The sequence below is a fragment of the Falco punctatus genome, assembly GCF_963210335.1.
Source record: "Falco punctatus genome assembly, chromosome: 9".
In the NCBI taxonomy this organism is placed as follows: Eukaryota; Metazoa; Chordata; class Aves; order Falconiformes; family Falconidae; genus Falco; species Falco punctatus.
Genome location: NC_137589.1, coordinates 17,025,857 through 17,045,839, shown reverse-complemented (window position 1 = coordinate 17,045,839; position 19,983 = coordinate 17,025,857). Strand labels below are relative to the sequence as shown.

The 19,983-nt window shown below is 42.6% G+C and overlaps 1 protein-coding gene across 2 annotated transcripts in view; it reads right to left on the bottom strand.

Annotated features, from left to right (window-relative positions):
• REEP3 (receptor accessory protein 3) overlaps positions 1-18,354 on the bottom strand; it is a 42,660-nt gene extending 24,306 nt beyond the window's left edge. Inside the window, exon 1 of one of the 2 annotated variants that reach the window (XM_080402774.1) lies at positions 18,211-18,354. In XM_080402774.1, coding sequence (XP_080258900.1) covers positions 18,211-18,339 — 129 coding nt within the window. In that variant the 5' untranslated portion in view covers positions 18,340-18,354. The remainder of the gene's footprint in view (positions 1-18,210) is intronic. The other variant, XM_080402773.1, reaches the window with a different exon arrangement.
• Positions 18,355-19,983: the final 1,629 nt, after the last annotated feature.

Here is a 19,983-nt window from a genome sequence, read left to right as displayed (position 1 = left end):
AGATGCAGTCACTTCCCACAACACAAGACTAGATGTGAACAAATATTCCAGGGCATGTTTGTAGTCTTCACACACCTGAGGCCTTTGCTCATACAACAGAGCTGCTAATGGCCCACAGCAGCAGAGGAGCTAAAGGGCACTTCAGGCAGGTCTCCAGGAGGTCAGCTTCCTCTGTAGTGGGAAGGGAAGGGAAGGGGCACTGCAGATGACTTAATATTGATGCGAAAAAGCGTAACTGGTGTACCATAGCACTAGCTTAAAACCTGGATCTAGATGCTCAGAATTTCACAATGCATGCTAAACTGGAGTTAACAGAAGATGGATTCTGAAGCTCTTTTATATGTATAGGCAAGCTGCTGCTCCACTGCAGCAGGGCTTACCTACATGTTTCACATGTTGAAATGCCTTTTGAAAGAGTCCAGACCACTCGAATTCCAGTAGAGCATACTAATCTGTAGAAGCCTCTCCAAATACAGCTCTACTACAATCCAAAAACCTTTCATCCTAAGGCTAAGAAAAGCAAGTCAAAAACCCCTGAATGGTTTTCTTGCCCAACTAGGAGAAAAGTCTGCCAACACAAGTTAAAAACCTCACTTTGCCCAAATAACAGATCTGGAAACAGAAGGAATACCAGACCAAACACCCTTTATTTTGATGAAATTCTGTAGACAAGAGCTCTTCCTCTCATTTTTGTCCCTGTGGAATACCCTGTTCAGTAACCCATCAGCTCTAATGGTTCTCAACTCTACTTGTTCTTCTGGCTGACATTATAGCCATTAAGTACCAGAGGTAACAAAAGCTTTGTTAATCCTAAAAAGTAATACAGACTTTATAAGGGCAGAGATTTACTTGTTCAAATAAAAGATACAAAAGAGGTTCTCGAATATTATAACCACTGCTGTCAAACAGCTCCATAATTATATGCCAGCAGTTACTGGTTGTCATGCACCTCTCCCAAATTCTCAAAAAATATTCCAAAGTTATTTAAATAGACTGCATATGTAAATTTCTTGCTATGAAGCACAGGAGAAACAGTTTGAATCATTCAGTCCACAATTTTTGGTCTATACTTTTCCACTCATTTTACTGTCAAGTAGCACCACTTCTATTAGAAAAATAATCCTATTTTTAAATTTAACAGCAATTTATCTTGTGAATGTGTCATCCTCTAAAATCTGGTAGAAACAACAACAGGGACAGAAAGGAATTTTGAAAGCACTGGTTCAGAAACAATTGATCTTCAAGCAGAAAGCTTATTACAGTAACAGTAAGAAGATTATAAAGCTAAGCTAAAGACAACCTTAAAGGAGAACACTTGCATGAGACAAACACAATAAAAATAACTAATTTTTCCCAACTAGCAAATCTTTATGTTACTCAATACTGGCCCAATCAGGAGTTAAAAGAATCCCTATTTCAGTACTCTTTTCTTTTATACAATTCTTCTAGAAATCACTTTTAAAAACACAGAAGAAACTTAACACTACAATATATCAATACTTATTACTGTTCAATACTGCTGTAACATGGTAGTGTTCAGAAAACTGCCACTTGTTCACTGGAAGCGAGTAGACAGAACTAAAATCAAAAATTTAGTCAGTAATAATAGGAACCAGTACTGTTAAGGTTTTATCTCCTTACAGCCAAAGTTGACATTTTAAGTGTGGCATGATGCTGCTGCCAGCTCTTGGCATCACTACCTCCTTCACACAGGCAAAGTCATCTAATCTTAGCTAAAGCTACCAGGCAATGTGACAGTAGAAAAGCCAACTTGTCACCAGTGCATGTAGCTGAAGGTCAGCAAATTCACTTTACCCTCAATCTATACACGATAGATTAGCATACAGGCAAAAGGGAAATCACTGCAGCTGACTGAAGCAGAAACACACAGGACGAGCAGCAGGGAGCCTGGGTACAATCGTTAACACAGCCACAACAGCCGAGCATTTTCTAGTAGTCTTTCTGTTTGCACTGACACCCCCAAAAATCCCAAAGCTGTTAGCAACACCTGCTGCTACACATTATAAGCACACCCCTCCTCTGGTATGTCTACAATAACCATACTACGTACTTCATGGATGTGCCCAATTATTCCAAGGCTTTTCAAATTTAAAAGCTTGTTATTTTTAAAAGTGCAGTTTTTCACCCTGGATATCGGCACACTCCACTAATATAGTGGTCAAAACCAAAGCCTGTTTCCACAGTTGGGAACTGATTTCAGCTGTGATGTCATTTACTTTATTTTACTAGTAGATAAGGATAAACCTGCTTACCAATGTAATTTTACTTCCAGTTGTATGCTTAGGTATTTCACTTTCTCAGCTGTACTCAGCAACTGATGTAGTGGTACAGCTACTTCCTCTACAAACATTTTGGTCATTTAAAGACAAATGTTCCTCACTAGTAGATTAAAATCAAAAGACAAAGCAAAACAAAAAGTATCAAAAAAGCCTTGAAATCTGAATTAAAAAATGTCTTTGTGTACCCATATAGCAGTATTAAAAGAAACATAACCTACTGCCTGTATTATCATATAATCTACAGTCTTACAGTTTAAATAGCCATAAAGCGCACAACTATTTGAAAAGCTCATTTCTGAAGCAAAGCAAATGGATTTGCATTTGACTGATAACTGAAACATCAGTCACCTGTACACACATTGCTCTGGCACTGAGCATATTTAACCTGGATAGTAAACAACTCGAAAGCTTATGTTTAAAAAAATATAACTAAGACACAAATGAAAGCCATCAAGTCGCTCAAAACGACTACTTGCATCGTGACTCCCAAAACATTAAGCCATCAAACCAACACTGCATTTAAGACTTCAGTCTGTTCCCATCTCCAAAGAATTGCCTGAAGCAAGGAATAGCGTTTGGCACGTCATTCTTTTGTTCCTCTGAAATGCAGAAAGACAAGAGCCACAAGTGTTCCCTAATAGTAAAAGCCATTCAGGAAATTCGTTCAGCAGCAGATACTTTGAAGACAATGCCATTTGCTAGGTTCCCTTAACAAGTTTGATAACAGAGATGACACCCATTTGTCCACCCACTGACAGACTGATGATGATCTTGGCACAGACTGATACAGAGCCAGACATTTGCTAATGTGCCTCTACAGTGGAAATATACACCTACATCCTGAAGGATCACTTGACAGCATTTGGTAGGTTGGAGAGAAAAAGAATCCTCCCCATCTCCACAAAACCATGGAAGCAAATATAAGTAAGTGCTATACTTCCTTACTTTGCAGGTAAAGACTATTATTGGGAAGGGGAACTGGGCATAGGCAGCAAATTATATGACAGGAATGGAAGGTGCCCTATCGTACACACACAAGCTTTTCTAAGAGCTGGTCAGGCACCACCGAAATACTGGAAGTAACACAGATGGCTCCCAGCTCTGTGTGTGGTATGAAAGCCTTAACTGTACTGCAGTATCTATGCAGAAACTAGGTCTGATGTTCTTAGCGTTACTTTGCTTCTACATGAACTATAATTAACATTCCATGTTATGGTTAGCAAGTTCAGTTTAAGCAGTATTTCTTTTGAAGGGAAATTTGCTAATGGAAACTAAATAATGGAATGAAATCTAGTTTGAATAACAATGCTCAAGTCTTTGGCTGGCTGTTCTTGGCTTTAAAAAGGCAGATAGCACCACACTATTTAACAACATGTCCACTGAGGTTTCAATGAGCACACACTGGAAAAGCATAAATTTTTTTGCTTAGATTGTATGCTATTCATATACTTGTAAGCCACTCCCATAAAAATTAAGCAGTTTGGATTTTCTCGGGGGTTTTTTTGGCTATAAAAGTAGTAAGGTTAATCAGTTATGCACTAGGTTAAAAATGCTATGCTCCTCTGTGTGGTACCCTCATACTCAAAGTAAAGCAATAGGAGTATCTCCAAGTACCCTATTCAGTGCAGCGGGGAACCTGCATGTGGTGGCTTGACACAGGCCAGACCCCAAGCGCCCACCAAAGCTGCTCTATCACTCCCCTCCTCAGCTGGACAGAAAATATAAGAAAAGGCTCATAGGTCAAGGACAGGAAGATCACTCAGCAATTACTACCGTGGGCAAAACAGACTCAGCTTGAAGAAATTAATTTATTACCAATCAAATCAGAGTAGGGTAATGAGAAATAAAACCAAATCTTAGAACACCTTCCCCTGACCTCTCCCTTCTTCCCAGGCTTACCTTCACTCCCAAGTTCTCTACCTCCTCCCCACCAGCGGTGCAGGGGTATGGGCAATGGGGTTTCAGTCAGTTCATCACATGCTATCTCTGCCGCTCCTTCCTCCTCGGGGGGTAAGGCTCCTCATACTCTTCCCCTGCTCCTCTGTGGGGTCCCTCCCACAGGAGATATTTCCCCATGGATTTCTCCGATACAGGTCCCACAGGCTGCAGTTCTTCATTAACTGCTCCAGCGTGGGTCCCTTTCACGGGGTACAGTCCTTCAGGAACAGCCTGTTCCAGCATGGGTCCTCAGTGGGGTCACAAGCCCGGCCAGCAACCCTCTCCAGCCTGGGCTCCTCTCTCCACAGGACCACAGGTCCTGCCAGGAGCTGCTCCAGCACAGACTGCCCACGGGGTCACAGCCTCCTTCGGACACCACCTGCTCTGGTGTGGGGGTCCTCCACGGGTTGCAGGTGGAAATGTGCTCCACCATCAACCCCCACAGGCTCAGGAGCACAGCCTGCCTTACTGTGGGCTTCTCCACGAGCTGCAGAAGAATCTCTGGCACCTGGAGCACTTTCTCCCCTCCTTCCTCACTGACCTTGGTATCTGCAAGGGTCATTGCTCTCACATATTCTCAGTCCTCCCTCCAGCTGCAATTGCACAGTCATCATCCCCTTGTTAAACACATTATCCCAGAGGCACTGCCACCATTGCAGATTAGCTTGGCCTTGGTCAATGGCAGGTCTGTCTTGGAGCTGGCTGACACTGGCTCCATTGGACATGGAGGATCCTTCTGGCATCTTCTCACGGAAGCCATCCCTGTAGCCCCCCCACTACCAAAACCTTGCCACACAAACCCAATACACTGCAATTAAATGGAAAAAGCATGACCCTCGGTCATGCCCACCAAAACCCCCGGAGACTTACAACTGGGTAGTAAGTTCTAGACTAAGCCAGCTATCTTCCTAGGTTTTTACACATGTAGACAAATTAAAGCTCACCCTGGCATTTTTGTCCTGAATGTTTTTGAAAAGCACTACACTAAATAGAGTCTTGCACTCCAGCACCTGACAGGATTTAGTTCCATTTTGCTACCAGACAACATTCAGAGATACAACGCTAACCATAATCTACACTGAAAGGCTACGTATTTGAGTAACTACAAAGAATACATTTGGACTAAAAAGCTAGTCTGTTACAAGGACAGGGGAACATGAGGATAAGCTCCTGAACCTCACACCAAACTACATTCTGCTTTTTCTTCCACCCCCCGGCCTTGGGCAACGAGCAGGGGAAATCACATAAATCCTATTAAGAAAACATGTCTGCTAACAGTAGCAAACCTTAAACTCTGCAACTTCTTTAGCAGATTAGTTACCAAAAGGCAAGAATGCGACCAGAAACAGGTCTGTTAAAATCTTCACAGCATTCATATATATAGAATATACCCAAAAGCCATAGAAAAAAGTCTTAACAGTTAAAGAATATATCCAGAAGCACTAACAGATCTGAATAAAGCACATTCTTGAGCCAAGCAAGAAGGCTGTTAACTTTCCAACCTAGATAGATGGAATTCTCCAAAGCACCTGCCAGATTTTTCCTAAGCACAACATAACCAAAAGTAATGCAATTACTCAAGCAGTCAAATATCACCTTAAAGTTTTAAGAGGAAAGGTGACCTCCCTACAAATCCCACTAGAAAGTGGGACTTTGATGTGTCAGGCACATTTATTAAATAAGTCCCAAGTATAATAATTGCAACAGTCTGATAGGAGACAATTAAGCCTTTCTTCCAATGCAGAGCTGCAGGCTCCAATCCACATATCCTATCTACTCGTGTCCATGGGGTACACTCTGTTGACTTACCCCAAAATAGGGAACCTTTTGCCAGATATTCTTCCAGTTCTCAACATGGAAGCAGCACTGCCTGAAGCTTAAAAGAAGTCTAAAAAGAGCACACCAAATAATGAGAAAAAACTATCTTCTGTAAGGCATGCTCTGTATTGAAATCCATGCAGAAGTACTGAAGACATTATGGGCAAGATACATCAGTAAGATTAACTGCTTATTCACATAGGCTTACCAGGTTTCTCTCAGAGAAAACAAGGTTTAGATGCCAAGAAAACAGTCAAGCCTTTAACCCATTTTTTTTTCTGAAGAGCAATTTCTTTGAGTACAAAATGAGGATTTTCCTTTCCTGCCATTACCCTAACCAAAATTCACCTACAAATGCACCCTCCTAAGAATTCCCATTTGGTTTCCACATATGCTCAAAAAGAGTTGAAAGCACTGGAAACCTTCATACCATTTTCTACATTGCCTGTTACTCATTCTACTTGCTACTACAAAACCCTATATAACACAATAAAGATCAGAGAGAAGTCTTAATTAACAATTTACTTGATACCTGAATACACATTAGATGTGCTACCTCCTTCAGCAAGAATTAACCTTGAATTTCCAACTCACAGCCTACAGACAGCTTGCAGCCTGTTAGGCCAGATCCATCAGCTGGCAATACACCCCAAACACAAGCCCCTTGGAGTCCCACTTTCCCAGCAACGAACCTATTGCATGTGTGTCCTAACAGCCCTCTCTCAGGGGCCTGCAGCGTCTGGAACAAGGTACTGCTAAAAAACAACCCCCAAGCAAAATCCAGGCTACCCTCTCTAACAAGTCAGCCTGAGGCAGTCTTTCACATGGGCAAGCTACGTCAGTGCTCTAACAGAACAGCTCTCCCTGTCAGTCCTCGGAGTTGACAGGGCATTACTGGCACACAAACCCTGTGAAACAACTTGCCTCTTGTTCACATGTAGATCACGCACAGTACAGAAGTACTTGTGGAGAAGCTATTGCATATCAATTTCGCTGGAAGAATCTACGCCAGTGTCTGGATATGGTGTCCAAAACTTGTGTCCAGGACTGAACAACTTTTCTTGTGCTGCTGGATAGCCTAAGCATATTTTAATAGAAAGGCAGAAGCCTGGAAAGACCATCACCATGTCATAAGAAAAAAACAAAGGTCAAACTACCAGCTCTCAAAGCCTGTTCAAAACATACAGTCAAAAGACTACTGTGTAGTACAGAAAATTCCAAAAAGCTAGTACTAGAAAGCAAAGTGAAAAAGATAGTAGGAATAGAAATTTTTATAAAATTCTTAGTGACTTCTCTGAGTGCCTACCTATTCACTGCTTTATTTTAACATACGTGTTTGATCACTAATGTAATAACACCCTGACTATCCCACACTATTTCCTGTTTACAGGCTTACTAAGCTCAACCACGTGTGCAGAGCAGTCAGCAGGTGAGCTCATAACTTCCAAGCACCCACACTGAAGAACTGAAACAAGATGCATCTGTAATATTTACACATGATAAAAACCAAGACGGACGGCCTTCCATAAAGAGTAACCCTTATTAGAGAACTTGATCTTTCACCTAGCCCTTACCTCAAGCTCAATAGCAACATGTCATCCCTGCTAGAGATGTATTAATTTCCAAAGCTGCTCACACTCAACTTAAACCTCAAATAAGTTATCTTCCTTCAACTCTAACTTAAATAGTCCCTAATTTCACCTGTTGCTAGGACTGTTCACCAGTTTGGAAGCAAAGTATTTGCGGCCTCACAGCAGCCAACTGCAGCATCAGACAAGAAGCACAACCAACCACTGAGACCTAGCCAACAACTAGGAATGACTGTGTCTACTTCTCACACAGCTCTTAAAAGAGCCTGGCATGACTTTGAACAAAGAAAAAGTGTCCTTGTACTAAATCATGCTTGTCTTTTAATGATCAGCAACAACCAACAGCTGGATTAAAGATGTCAGTTAGAAGAGACCAACTGACTAATTTGTTATTTTCCTTTTTTTTAAAAAAAGGTCAAACCAACTCTAGTCTTCAGCAGGTATTTTCTATTTTTATCTAGTACATACATGAATAAGCTTACTCCATGGAATGGGTAAGCAAGAACACAAAACCACAATTATTTTTGAAGTTTAAAGATGAAAGTTGATACCTACATAGATGTTGAAAGAAACTGTTGCATAAACTCTAACAGGATAAACTCTGTTTAGGTAATTATGCTTTAAAAGAGTTCACATTATAAAAGGTGACTGACAGAGAAACACATTCATGAGCTTCCTTGTTTTTGAAAAAGTTCTTTACACCTACTGCTCTCAGAGGTACTACAGCCTACAGTTTTCATGAGCAATATGGTCCTCTCAATCTAGGATATTTCTGATCTGCATTGTTAGCGATGTCTTTTAGGAGCTTAAGTGCTGAACAAGATTAACATGAACATTACAAATTCAACAATGAGGTGTTTAAAGCTCATGACAAAGTTAAAGTTACATATGCATGATACTTAGTTTTTAGCTTTGATAAACCGAAGTAAAAAATTACCACCTCTCTTACCTACTTAGTACTCTTGGCTTTGTGTCTGGTGTCTTCAAAATAATTTTGGAAGCTCCTACAATTTTTCAATTAGGTCTTAGTTTCTGTATAAGAACATGAAGTCCTTCATATCAAGGATATTCCAGAAGAGACCTTGCAAACACCTTCCATTTTAATCTATCTGGTACAATAAAAAAATTGTTCATTACAATAACTCATGTTAACTCATGTAAAGCCAGCAGTCACCTCTTTTCAAACGTTTGTCTGCTCTGTGCTACAGTAAATTTTGAAACAAGCAAAAATAGATGGGTTCAAGGAGCTAAAGCTAGAGTAAAAGACTAAAGCAGATAGTATTCTCTCAGTACTGCCAACTCCTGAATGTTTTAAACCATGTTTAACAAAGAACCCAACCCTGGAAGAAATGTTGTCAAAAACATGAACACCATTATCTCCAGAATAAAACCCACCCCCCCCAAACAAAATACATTCTCATTACAGCAACAGTACTTAATGTTTAAAGTAGCCTCACTCATTAATGTATCTAAGTCCCAAAGCAAGATAACTCAGTATTTTAAGTGGCAGTGATCTCTTCCACTGACAGGAAAAAAATTTTTGGTTGTCTGAAAGGATCCAAGGCCAGCTTTTTCTCTGTTACTGCTGACTTGTGCATATTTACCCTAAGTTATATCATCTTCAATCAGGCTATGGAGGCCATGATGATAAGCCCATAAATAATTGCACACTATATACATCCAATCCTCAACTGCATGTGATGGGGAGAAATTCTCTGTATTAAAGTGTTCAAGCATATTTTCTCTATGAAAGTTCAGTAATCTAATATTTCGAACACGATTCTCAATATTAGAGGAAAACCAGTTTATATTCTCTCAAGTTAAGACTATAAAGCTGTGCTCATTCTCAACCATTTTTAGAATCTAAAGCTTTCTTCAGCTTTGGAAAGTGGCTTTAAAGTTTCCCCATCCTGGCCTCTACCATCACGTAATAGTCTAGACACATCCCCTCTACTACCTCAGAGTACCATATAGTTAACAAAAAATGGATTTCCGCTGGGATTCTGACCTTGTCACCTTTGCTTTTTCACCCTACATTGGTCTGCTAGAAACTCTGGAAAATCTCACAATCTAAAATCCACACTCAAGCCACTGCTTGCTGCTCTAAGACAGCATCCTCTCCGAACATTTTTGGAGCACCATCAACATTAAAATAACTGGCTATAGGAAACTAGCATTTAAAATAGGAGTGGCCTCAACTAAGAATTACTTCTGCTTGTTCCAAGGAAACCCACATTTTATTTTTGAGCCATTTGCAAGTGGAAGACACCACACTGCATGTAACTATACATTCATCATACGGGTTGCATTTTTTTAAGTGGAAAAAAAGGTGTCCAATACTGCTACAGGCCACACTATGTGGAATATTAATCTGGCTGGCTGATTTTAGAAAGAAAAGTGAAGTTCATAACCCAGAAAGCTCCTACTTATTCGTTACACATCCTAGAACCTAAGGGTGTTGTTGCAGATCAGCCTCAAGGGTCCTGCCTCTCCCAAGAAAATGCTACAAAAAGACAAGAATCAGAACAAAGAAAAAATGCAACCAAATGCCACCAACTCTTGAAGTAAAAAATTAGGTTTTATTACCTCTTCCCCAGCCAGCTGTTTTTTTTTGCTTTTGACCACCAGAAGTTATTTACATCTCAATTTTTGCCTTAAGGTCCCTGATTTCCAAACAATTCTGTTAATCTTATGACACAGAAAAATATTCCTGAAGCCTCTTAGAGCATTCAAAAAGCAAACTTCCCCATTGTACACAGAAAAAGGCTTCTTTATGAAATTTGTATTTGGCAAATACTGTTATGATAACATCTGGACTTGCCACTCCAAAGTATACATGTTCCCTCAATTATAACCAGTGCTTAGAGAACTCTGAATATGCTAATAAGACACCAAGTCAAGAACTGACAACATGCAGAACCTCTACTATTCATGCAGTTGTATTAGTAACTTCACCTTCATGTTCAAAAGTACCATGCTAAAAGACACCTTCATTTTCTCCTTTCTGAACCCAAATCATTTATTGCTTTTTCTTGAGACTTGTGCATTCATAAAGCAGTTTGAGGGATAGGTTTTGTTCTTAAAAGCAGGTAATTCACACTATGCTAATTAACCAAAGGTTCATTTTTGAGAGAAGAATTCTGTTAACACAAATGTGCTTGATTGGTAATAGGTAAACAGGCTAAAAACCCAGAAGATACAGAGGGTATATGTGTGTCACTTCAGAAAGGTCATTTGCCAAATGCAAATGAAAAGGTCGTTTGCCTAATTCACATCGTCCTCTTTACACAATGTAAAATCCATTTTGTCTCACACATACAAAGTTAACTTTTATTCAAGAAAAACTACCACTTAAAGTTCTATATGTAGAATAGTAGAACCAACACCGCTTATATTGCATATATGGCAAACTAACGACTGCCAAAGCAGTCATTTAAAACATGTATTTTATGTTTTCTGTGGATATATTGTCTTCCAAGTAAACTTTAAGCTGTTCACTGCTGAAAAATGTGAATAGGTCAGCTTCTTCTCTGGCTTCTAAAATGGTCTAATAGTAAATACACCTCAACTGAGTAACACTAGACATGCTTTTAGACATAAGGGAAACCATGTGTTCTAGAACAGAGTCTGAGTCTGGAAAAAAAGATTAGCAGAAAAGAGTGAAAATAAAAGCACAAAGCCAAAGAATTTTTTTTTTAACATTATGGTTTAAGGTAATGTTACTATACTATCAAAACTATTGAGATACCTCTAAGCTAGTGACCATTCCCCTCACTTTCCATGTAACATCAGTGAGTTACAAAACGAGGTGTGGGGAGGAAATAACAAAACCAGACAGGGGTAGGAAGGCACAAGCACAAACTGTTTTCTGATTTTCCCCTTCAAGCACTACAAGTTCCAACAGCTTTATTAGCAGAAGTAAAGCGTTATGTCAGACATCTCACTTCAGGAAAAATTCTGCTTTACGAATCCTTGCATTTAAATTCTGGGTTACAGGCTGTTGAAAGAAACTGCACTTAGTTTTCAACATCAAATGCAAGTTCCAACCATCTCCAGGATACGTAAGCAATATTTCAGAGATGATAAACACAGGGAAAACATTCATCTAGTTAAACTCACTTCCACGTCAATGCTTGCAGACTAGCTATAAAACAGCAGAAACAGAAGTAACACCCTATTATTTTGTCAGTGATAAACTGAACTGGAAAGTAACAGTGATGGCTGACAAAAGGCTCCATGCAGAGTCAGCCACTACGGGGTGGTTTATTTCCCCCTATGTCCGAAAGCATCTCATCAGATCAGTTATTCAGTGCCACCAAAGCCAGTCATGTTTAAAGTCAGACTGGTAAGCAAAAAAACTGCAATAATCTTTCCTACCTGGACTCTATATACCTCATCTCATTTGTCCAGTAGTAAATTGCTGCAATCTAGTTTGGCAGGTCTTTAAAATTGAAAATATTCGCAACAGAGAGATCATAATGTTTTCAGCTGTAAAACTGTAATATTTTCTTCTCTAAATACGTAATACTTTCACATAATAATACAGGTTTTGACATTCCAAAATTTTAAAAGCAGAATAAAAAGGATCAGCAAGCTTAGAGAAAGTTTCTTCACACATGAAGCACCAGTACAGGGCTTTTTGCCAGACATGTTTTTACATACATCTTTTAATACTTTCTCATCAAGGATTAAAAGTATTGAGCCAAAGCTACACTAAAAAAAAAATAAAATATCAGAATTTGGCTTGGGATCCTCCTCAGCATTATATGAGCTTACATAGAAAATAACCAGGAAAGACAAGCTGTTCCATCTAGGTTGCAGAGATGCTCAAGAGCCTAAAATATGCTCGGTCGAAGCAGGCATTCGTTTGTGGAACATGCAAGAGTAGAGGTTGTTTGTTTTTATTAGAAACATCCTTTTGTGCCAGACCATGCAGTTCTTGGTATTTCTTTATCTACATTGCACAGGACACAGATGTGGATTTGAGCACGTTTACAAAACGGAGTACATGCCAAGATCATTAAGTAAGAACATCAGACTCCACAGTATGCCTCTAGTTCAACTCCATCTGCTTTGAGCACGCATTAGTCCACTTCCCTGCCACAGGCCATGAACACCGACCACACATGCTCTGCATCTACACAATCCCACAAACACAGGAGAGAAAAAAGCAGCTAGACTGCATAGCAAACACTGATTTAAGGCAGTGGAGACACTTCAACAATTTGTCAGAGCTAGTCATTTTGCATTGCACTAACTTACAGAATAGGTATTACAAGTAAAGTTTAGTGAGCAGACACTTTATGCTGTACATATTAGGATTGCCTAACTGAGAAGCTGAACTATCAGAAGTGCTCTGATGGTTTCATTGCTCAATTATGTAAATGACTTCAAACTTTCGCACAGACAATACACTTAATGCCTAGACTTACATATGCTTACACATTTCAACCTATAAAATTTAAGACCCTTTAAAAAAATCTGACACCTTGTTTGATTAGAACAGCTGCACTGTTATTACTAGAAGTAGTTTCAGCACAGGAAAGAGTAAGCAGCAATGTGCAAGTGAAGAACTTCGTCTGAGAGCATGCTTTAACTAGCCTGTTACTATGCTGATACAAAAACAACACTAGTTTTGTCCTACAACTTTTCAGTCTCAGCATAGCACTTACCTAGCAACTACAGGACAGCAGCACAAGCTAGCACAGTTCAGTGCAACTAATAAAAGATTAACCTCTTTCAAGCATGCTAATTTTAATTTGGGTTGACAGAACAACTAGACTTGCCCTGTGGCCACACAACTTTTGGCCCCTGTGGAAAGTGGAGAATGAGGAGAAGGTGAAGGGCAGGACGGCCCCTGCCAACATCAGGCCAGTGAGATCTGTTTAAGCATAGCATGAAGTGCTAAGGATAACTGATATGTGGTGACTGAATCTTTGCAGTTCTGTGGCGAGACAGCACATCTCTCCATCTCAATCGCTCACACTATGACAGCAACTCCTTTTTCCCCACAGGTGCAGCAACAATTTATAGGCCTTTAAACTGGGAGGATACCGGAAGGTATTCAGCATCCTTCTTCATACTTCAGCTGGAACCATCCTGCCAGAAGAGCAGGCTACAAACAGTCAAAGAACCTCTCCCACAAATGGCCCTTCTGACTTGAAGGTTAGGCTGTATATAGCTATTCCTTCCTCACAGCATGTGGTGGTATCATTACTTAATTCCATCTGATGAATTATGGTTGTTTCAAGACAACACTTTTGACAGCTTGTTGATGAGCAAACAAGAGGGTAAATATTTTTTTACTTATTGCTTTTCATTAAAAAATTTGTATTCCAGGAGCAAGACACAATCCAGGTTTACAGTCAAAGCACACAGAGTTACATAAAATACCACCACCACACTAAGCCAGGTATTTCTGATGACAATCCAAATACAGAAGCTATGGGTTCAGCCACCCATCCTCAGATGCCTAGTAATTCTCAAGCCAGCTGGATATCTGAAACGCCAAACAACAACAATAGTATAAAAAAAATAGAGTAAGAGAATGCCTTGGAAACTACCGTGAAAGAAACAGCTCCAATCTGTAAGGTAGCAACAGCTGAAATATTACTACCTACCTTCAGGTCACCACCTGCATGCCCCAAACAGTCTTCGTCCTGCTTAATATAGTTACATTTATAATCTAACATCAGAATGCTTTTACTTGCATCTTTTGCTCCTTGCAAGGCTCCAAAATGGAAGTGGGGAAGGCACAAGTTACAAGTACAAGCAGGCATTCTAAGTACAAGCAGACAGAAAAGTAACCACTAGTACCCAAGACAACTACATCCTCCTGTGGACCACACCAACTCTTCCTTCCAACAGTCATGACTGCTGACCAACTGTACTGGAAACAAAACATGTACTTAAACATGAGGGTACAGAGAGCGTTGCAAAGCAACACAGATGGGGGAACTTCCATTTTAAGTGAGGAGGGGAAAAAAGTTAACAGATTACAGCAGACAGTCTGCTTTAACAGATTGCAAGAACAAAATGGCCATCTACTTTGTATTTAGGATGCTTCACATCTTTGCTTGGCACAAGAGCACAGTCTGATCTCATCCATACCAGGCTGTGACTGACAAGTACTCAGCATGTTTACTATTAAATACTGTCTCAGCAACTGATGTGTATACAATTGCTCAGACCTTACCAATGAGAAGAATGAGCAATCAAAACAGACTAAAAGTCAGGCACGAGCTCTATTAGAAGTTAACAAGACAGGCAGCCACAAATTTAAAAAGCTGTTCCCACCATTAAAGGCCAAGAACTTGACAAGGCGTACCACTTCTTGAAGTTTTCTGAGACTCTGAAATAAATTACTATCTTGTTGGTTTTGGAAGTGAAAAAAGGAAAAAATCTGCAGTAATCATTCTGAAAACTGTTGCAATAGCTAGTGTGTTTTAGAATTAATAACAAGCTATACTTACTACAGCAGCACCCCATAGACAAATTAAAAGACGTCTTAATTATGTGTTTCAAGTCTTCTGCTTCTTCACAGCAAGGAGAGGACATGCAATTAAAACAAGGTATTTCACATGTTTAGATGCCTAAGTATAACAGCATTTATAGAGCAAAGAGAAAAGATTTCATTAAAATTAACTTTTGCCAAAGATTATTACGTGGAGCAAAGAATTTGAACCACTCCCTCTTGCCTGTGCATGACTCTTCGAGACAATTCACATGCAATTAAGAATTCTAATTCTCTACTAGCTCAATTCTCTAGTTCCTTAAAGCTTTGACCAACCTATTCTAGTGGAGCTGATTAACCCCAAATTGCCAGTTCTCAAACTGAATCAGAAGTCAGTTTCCTTGAGACACGCGTGTCAGAACAAGCCCTCCATGTCAAAAGTCAGCAGAGGGCACTGCGACACACCTGCAAATTAATACATTGCTGGTCTTTTGGCCCTGAAAAATATAGGTCAGTCAGGAGACTATTCTGCTGCATCCAAAACAACAGCTGCTCCTTCCAATCACTAGTCAAGACAACAGGGTTTCTTGCACTTGCTACAGACATCCGTAGCTCTCATATACAACAGAAAGTCACCACACCAAAATTAAAACGCTACATGAATACGAGAACCTCAGGCCTCAGCAGCTACATAGCAGGTAAAAATATTTCCATCCTTCTTATAGCATTTAAGGAAAACGTAGTCCACGCCTCCCGACACACACACCTCATGACACACAAGTCAGAGAAACAAAGCCACTGGAACAGGTATGTCTGGAAAGCAACCAGGAAGAAAAGCAGATCAAATAAATAGAGGAAGATAGCATAATGAACACAGAGGAGAAAAAAAAAAAAGAAAAAAAAAAAAAAAGAGTACAAGGAGGACAGTCTCAAGACCACCGAAATAAAGACTTCATGTCACACCACATGTACTTCTGTGCTACTTCTCACCTTCCTCTTCCATGTAAATTTTGCTCTATTAACCAAAATTAAACAATAGTCTCAAAGCTGTCCAAGTTCTCATTGAACACTTTCCCCTTCCTGGGAAGCTGAACACTGGCAAGCTAGTTAAGTCCCACAGCTACGAAACAAGGACACAAGAAGGTGGAAAGGATTTATAAATAATATTAAGGACTCCCTTTTTAGCAAAAATAATTAGGGCACACAAATTAGTGACCAATGGCAACCAGAAAACCAAACCACACAGAACTGCACAACACATTGTCCTTTATTGCTTCTTGCAATAAATCTGCGGATAGCAGTAACTATTCTCTACATTCTCCATGCTATTGGTTAAGCCCATAGAGGACTTCATCTTCAAAATGAAAATACAACCCCTTTCAGGGAAAAAACAACTTCACAAGAATCTGCTCATTAGAAACTAAGGTGCTTATTATCACTGATACTATCCTTTCAACAAACACGGTCTTAGTTGTTGTTAAAATGTTTCTGGTTAATGATTTCAGGTAGCAAAGTAAAATACCCTCAAAAGCTACGTTTGATGTAGCCTCTTGCCTGTAGTGCTGTGTACTGCCCATGGGAAGATCACACCGACAAAGTGCATGAACAGCAATTCTTCCCACAGTCTCTCTCTTCCAAACCAACATCATCCTTTGCCAACAGCAGAACACAATCCTCTACTTTGCAAATTTCAATTATCTGATAAGTCTCTGGGAGGGCAGGGAAAGGGAGAAGGGCTGCTACTTATCTAGGTGACTAGATCACAGCAGGAAAACGTACAGGATAGTATGAGGAAACTTCCTGACAGCAAATAAAGTTTTCAGATTAAATTGCATGAGACAGCTTAAGGGGGATGTTTGTCACCAACAAAACAAGGAAATCCTCTTACACCCTGCTTCGGGTCACACACTCCTGGTACATACTTTGCACAAATTCAGATGTTGTCGGACTGCTTTGTGAGCAGATTCACCTCATTTGCCCAGCAAAAAGTCACACACAGCAAATCTCTGCTCAAGTGACCCAATAAGCACTGGGGGCCCCACAGTCACAGAGCTTCTCAGCAAGGAGCACGAGGAAGGCTCAGCTGCTTAAATATTACTCAACACTGGTAAGGGAATATTATTCAAATGAGGAAAATAACCCATCAGTTTCACAGAAGAGCAGTACAAGGCCTAAGGAAAAGATCAGAGGGTGTGCTGCAGTCTACTCCTTCTCAGATAGAACTTTGACAACACGTCAAATGACACATCTCACCTAAGAAAGTTTTCCCCTTTGGTTGCCAAAACCTCAGCTTTATGAAGAGCAGTACGCTGTAAGGCTGCCAGGCCCTCCATCAGCCGACGACCCATACCCACCACAGACCCCCGCCTCCCAAGCATCCTCCTCGCTCTGCCACAATTAAAAAGAAAAAGTTACCAAACGCATTTGACAGGTTAATTTGGATCAATTTACAGTCAAGACTCAGAAATTACGTGTGACAGGCACCAGCGGCCTGAGCCTCTGGGCTCTACGGCCCTGGGAAGCCGGCAGCGGGAGGCACTCGGTGCGAGCGGGGCCGCCCTGCGCGCACCAGGGCCCGGTGCCGGTTCTCAGCGCCAGGGCCCCCGAGGTACCCGCCTGCCCGGTGCCGGTTCTGCAGGCGGGTCTGGCAGCGCCAGGGCCCCCGAGGTACCCGCCTGCCCGGTGCCGGTTCTGCAGGCGGGTCTGGCAGCGCCAGGGCCCGCCGAGGCACCCGCCAGCTCAGCCGCTGCCAGGCGAGTGTCGCCCTCGGGCAGCACCGCAGCCTGGCTACCCCGCTGCTGGCGGGGCCGGGCCGGGGGGAATGCGTTCCGAACTAATTACACTGCTAAAAGCGCAGGGGGGTGTTTTGGCACAGCACTTCTAAGGCCTGGGTTGCATGCGGCACCTCGGTCCCCACCGCCCGCCCGCCCGCCGGGCACCCCGCTGAGGCGATGGGGGGGGGGGGGGGGAGAAGGGGCACCACCTCCCTTCCACTGCCCCCCGCCCAGCCCCACCGGGGGAAGCCCCGGGCCCGCCCAACGCCCCGGGCGACCAGCAGCTCCCCGCCCCACCGAGGGCCGGCGCTGCCCACTCCCCCCATCCCAGCACTCACACGACGGCCCGCGAAATCATCCAGGAGACCATCGCGGCAGCCGCGGCGGCGGCGCGTTCCCTCAGCCAGCCCGGGCCCCAATGGCCGCGGCCCCGCCTCCGCCCGCCCATTGGCTCGGCTGCCGCGCATGCGCGCTGGCGGCGGAGGGGGCCCGGCGGGTCGCTTACCCCGGCGGCGTGGCCGCGTCCCTCAGGGCTCGCTCCGGTGCCGGGCGGACCCGGGGACAGGGTGCGCTGGCGGGGGCTGCGGGCGGGGCCCGCGCCCTGGGTCCCTCCACCGCCGCCCAGTCTGCTTTTGGGCTGACGCGCGAAGACAGCCCGTCAGGCCGGCGCACCAAGAAGGCGGGAACCGATACAATTAATTAATCAAGAACGCCATGAGGCACCCCTGCCCCCCTTGCCGTCTCTTCCCTTCACAGCACAGTGACCAGCTCTTGCGAGAACGGCAGGTTGGGGCACTCACCCCTTGCTATGTCCCCTACCTGCGTACGCTCAGTTTGCTGTAGGCCTGGCAGAACATTCCCCTCACAACATCAACGCTGGCCACGCTGTCCCGAGGTGGCTCGCATGCTGCAGGACCCAGTGCACCCAGCACTGGGGCAGCTTGACAGGGCCCGACAGAGGTGAGGTGCCTCACCTGGCTGGCAGGGGCTGAAGCCCTCCCGGCAGAGCCAGGCTGGGAGGCCAGCTGCCTCCCCAGGGCCCCAGCACCCCTCTGAGCCGCCATAGGAAGGTGCTTCTCCTCCATACTGGTTTACAAGCACTCAGGGCCAAAGGCCGCCTCAAGTCGCATCCTTGTGTGGGCCACACAGGCTGCTGCACACTGTCAATCCAAAACTGCAGGTGGGCAGGCAGATACGCATGGGAACCATTAGTGCCTGTGTGCGGTTACCTTTGTTCCTTCCCAAACACGTTATCAGCTGCTGCCCAAGGCAGGACACTGGGCAAGGCAGACCGCAGCAGGACCCAGTCCAGATACTTTCTACAGGCTCATGGTCTGGCAGGTGGAGACATGCAGGAGCAGCTGACTACTCCCTGATACCTTAGCTAACCCATCGCAATCCATCTCTGCATACCAGCTTCACACTTTGTGCGGAACTGTTTGTACACAGAAAAGGACAATACTTTGCCAAAACAGACTGCTTCATCTTTTCTCAGAAGAAGGGTCTGTAGAAAGCTCTGCCCATGCCATCTCTGGAAAAATTCAACTTCACTTTACCAATAAATATGACAGAGCAATACCTGGAGCAGTAGATGCTGATGCTATTGAACATGCCACTCAGCAGTTAAGGCAGAGAGGAAAGAGGTTACTGTTTTCAGCACTGTTCCTGCTCACTCCCACGGTGAATGACATGCCAAGGTCAACATGACAATCTGTAGCAAAAATTAGTTATTCAACATGTCTTAAAGTGAGGATAGTAAGTATTTTTCCTGCCTGCCATATAGTGAGAGGAAATGGCTTAATCTTTGTAAGCTATTGTCTTATTCAGATGAGAGTTGCAAGGTGAGTACAAGATGGTTTCTGTTCTACACGGAAGCACCAGAATTCCTCACCACCTTGAACCAGTAAAACCTAGCTACAGGCATCTTCACTCCTCTGCAGCCTTCAAACACAACATGTGCAGTCAAAAGGCTAAAAGGGACTTAGGAAAGAAAGAAAATGGTAAATAAGCATGGAATATTTTAACAGTGACAGTGTTTTAAAACTGTCACTGTAGTTGTGTGCTGTGAAATCTGAAGCCTGAAATGGGAAAGTATACCATGATGTAAAAAC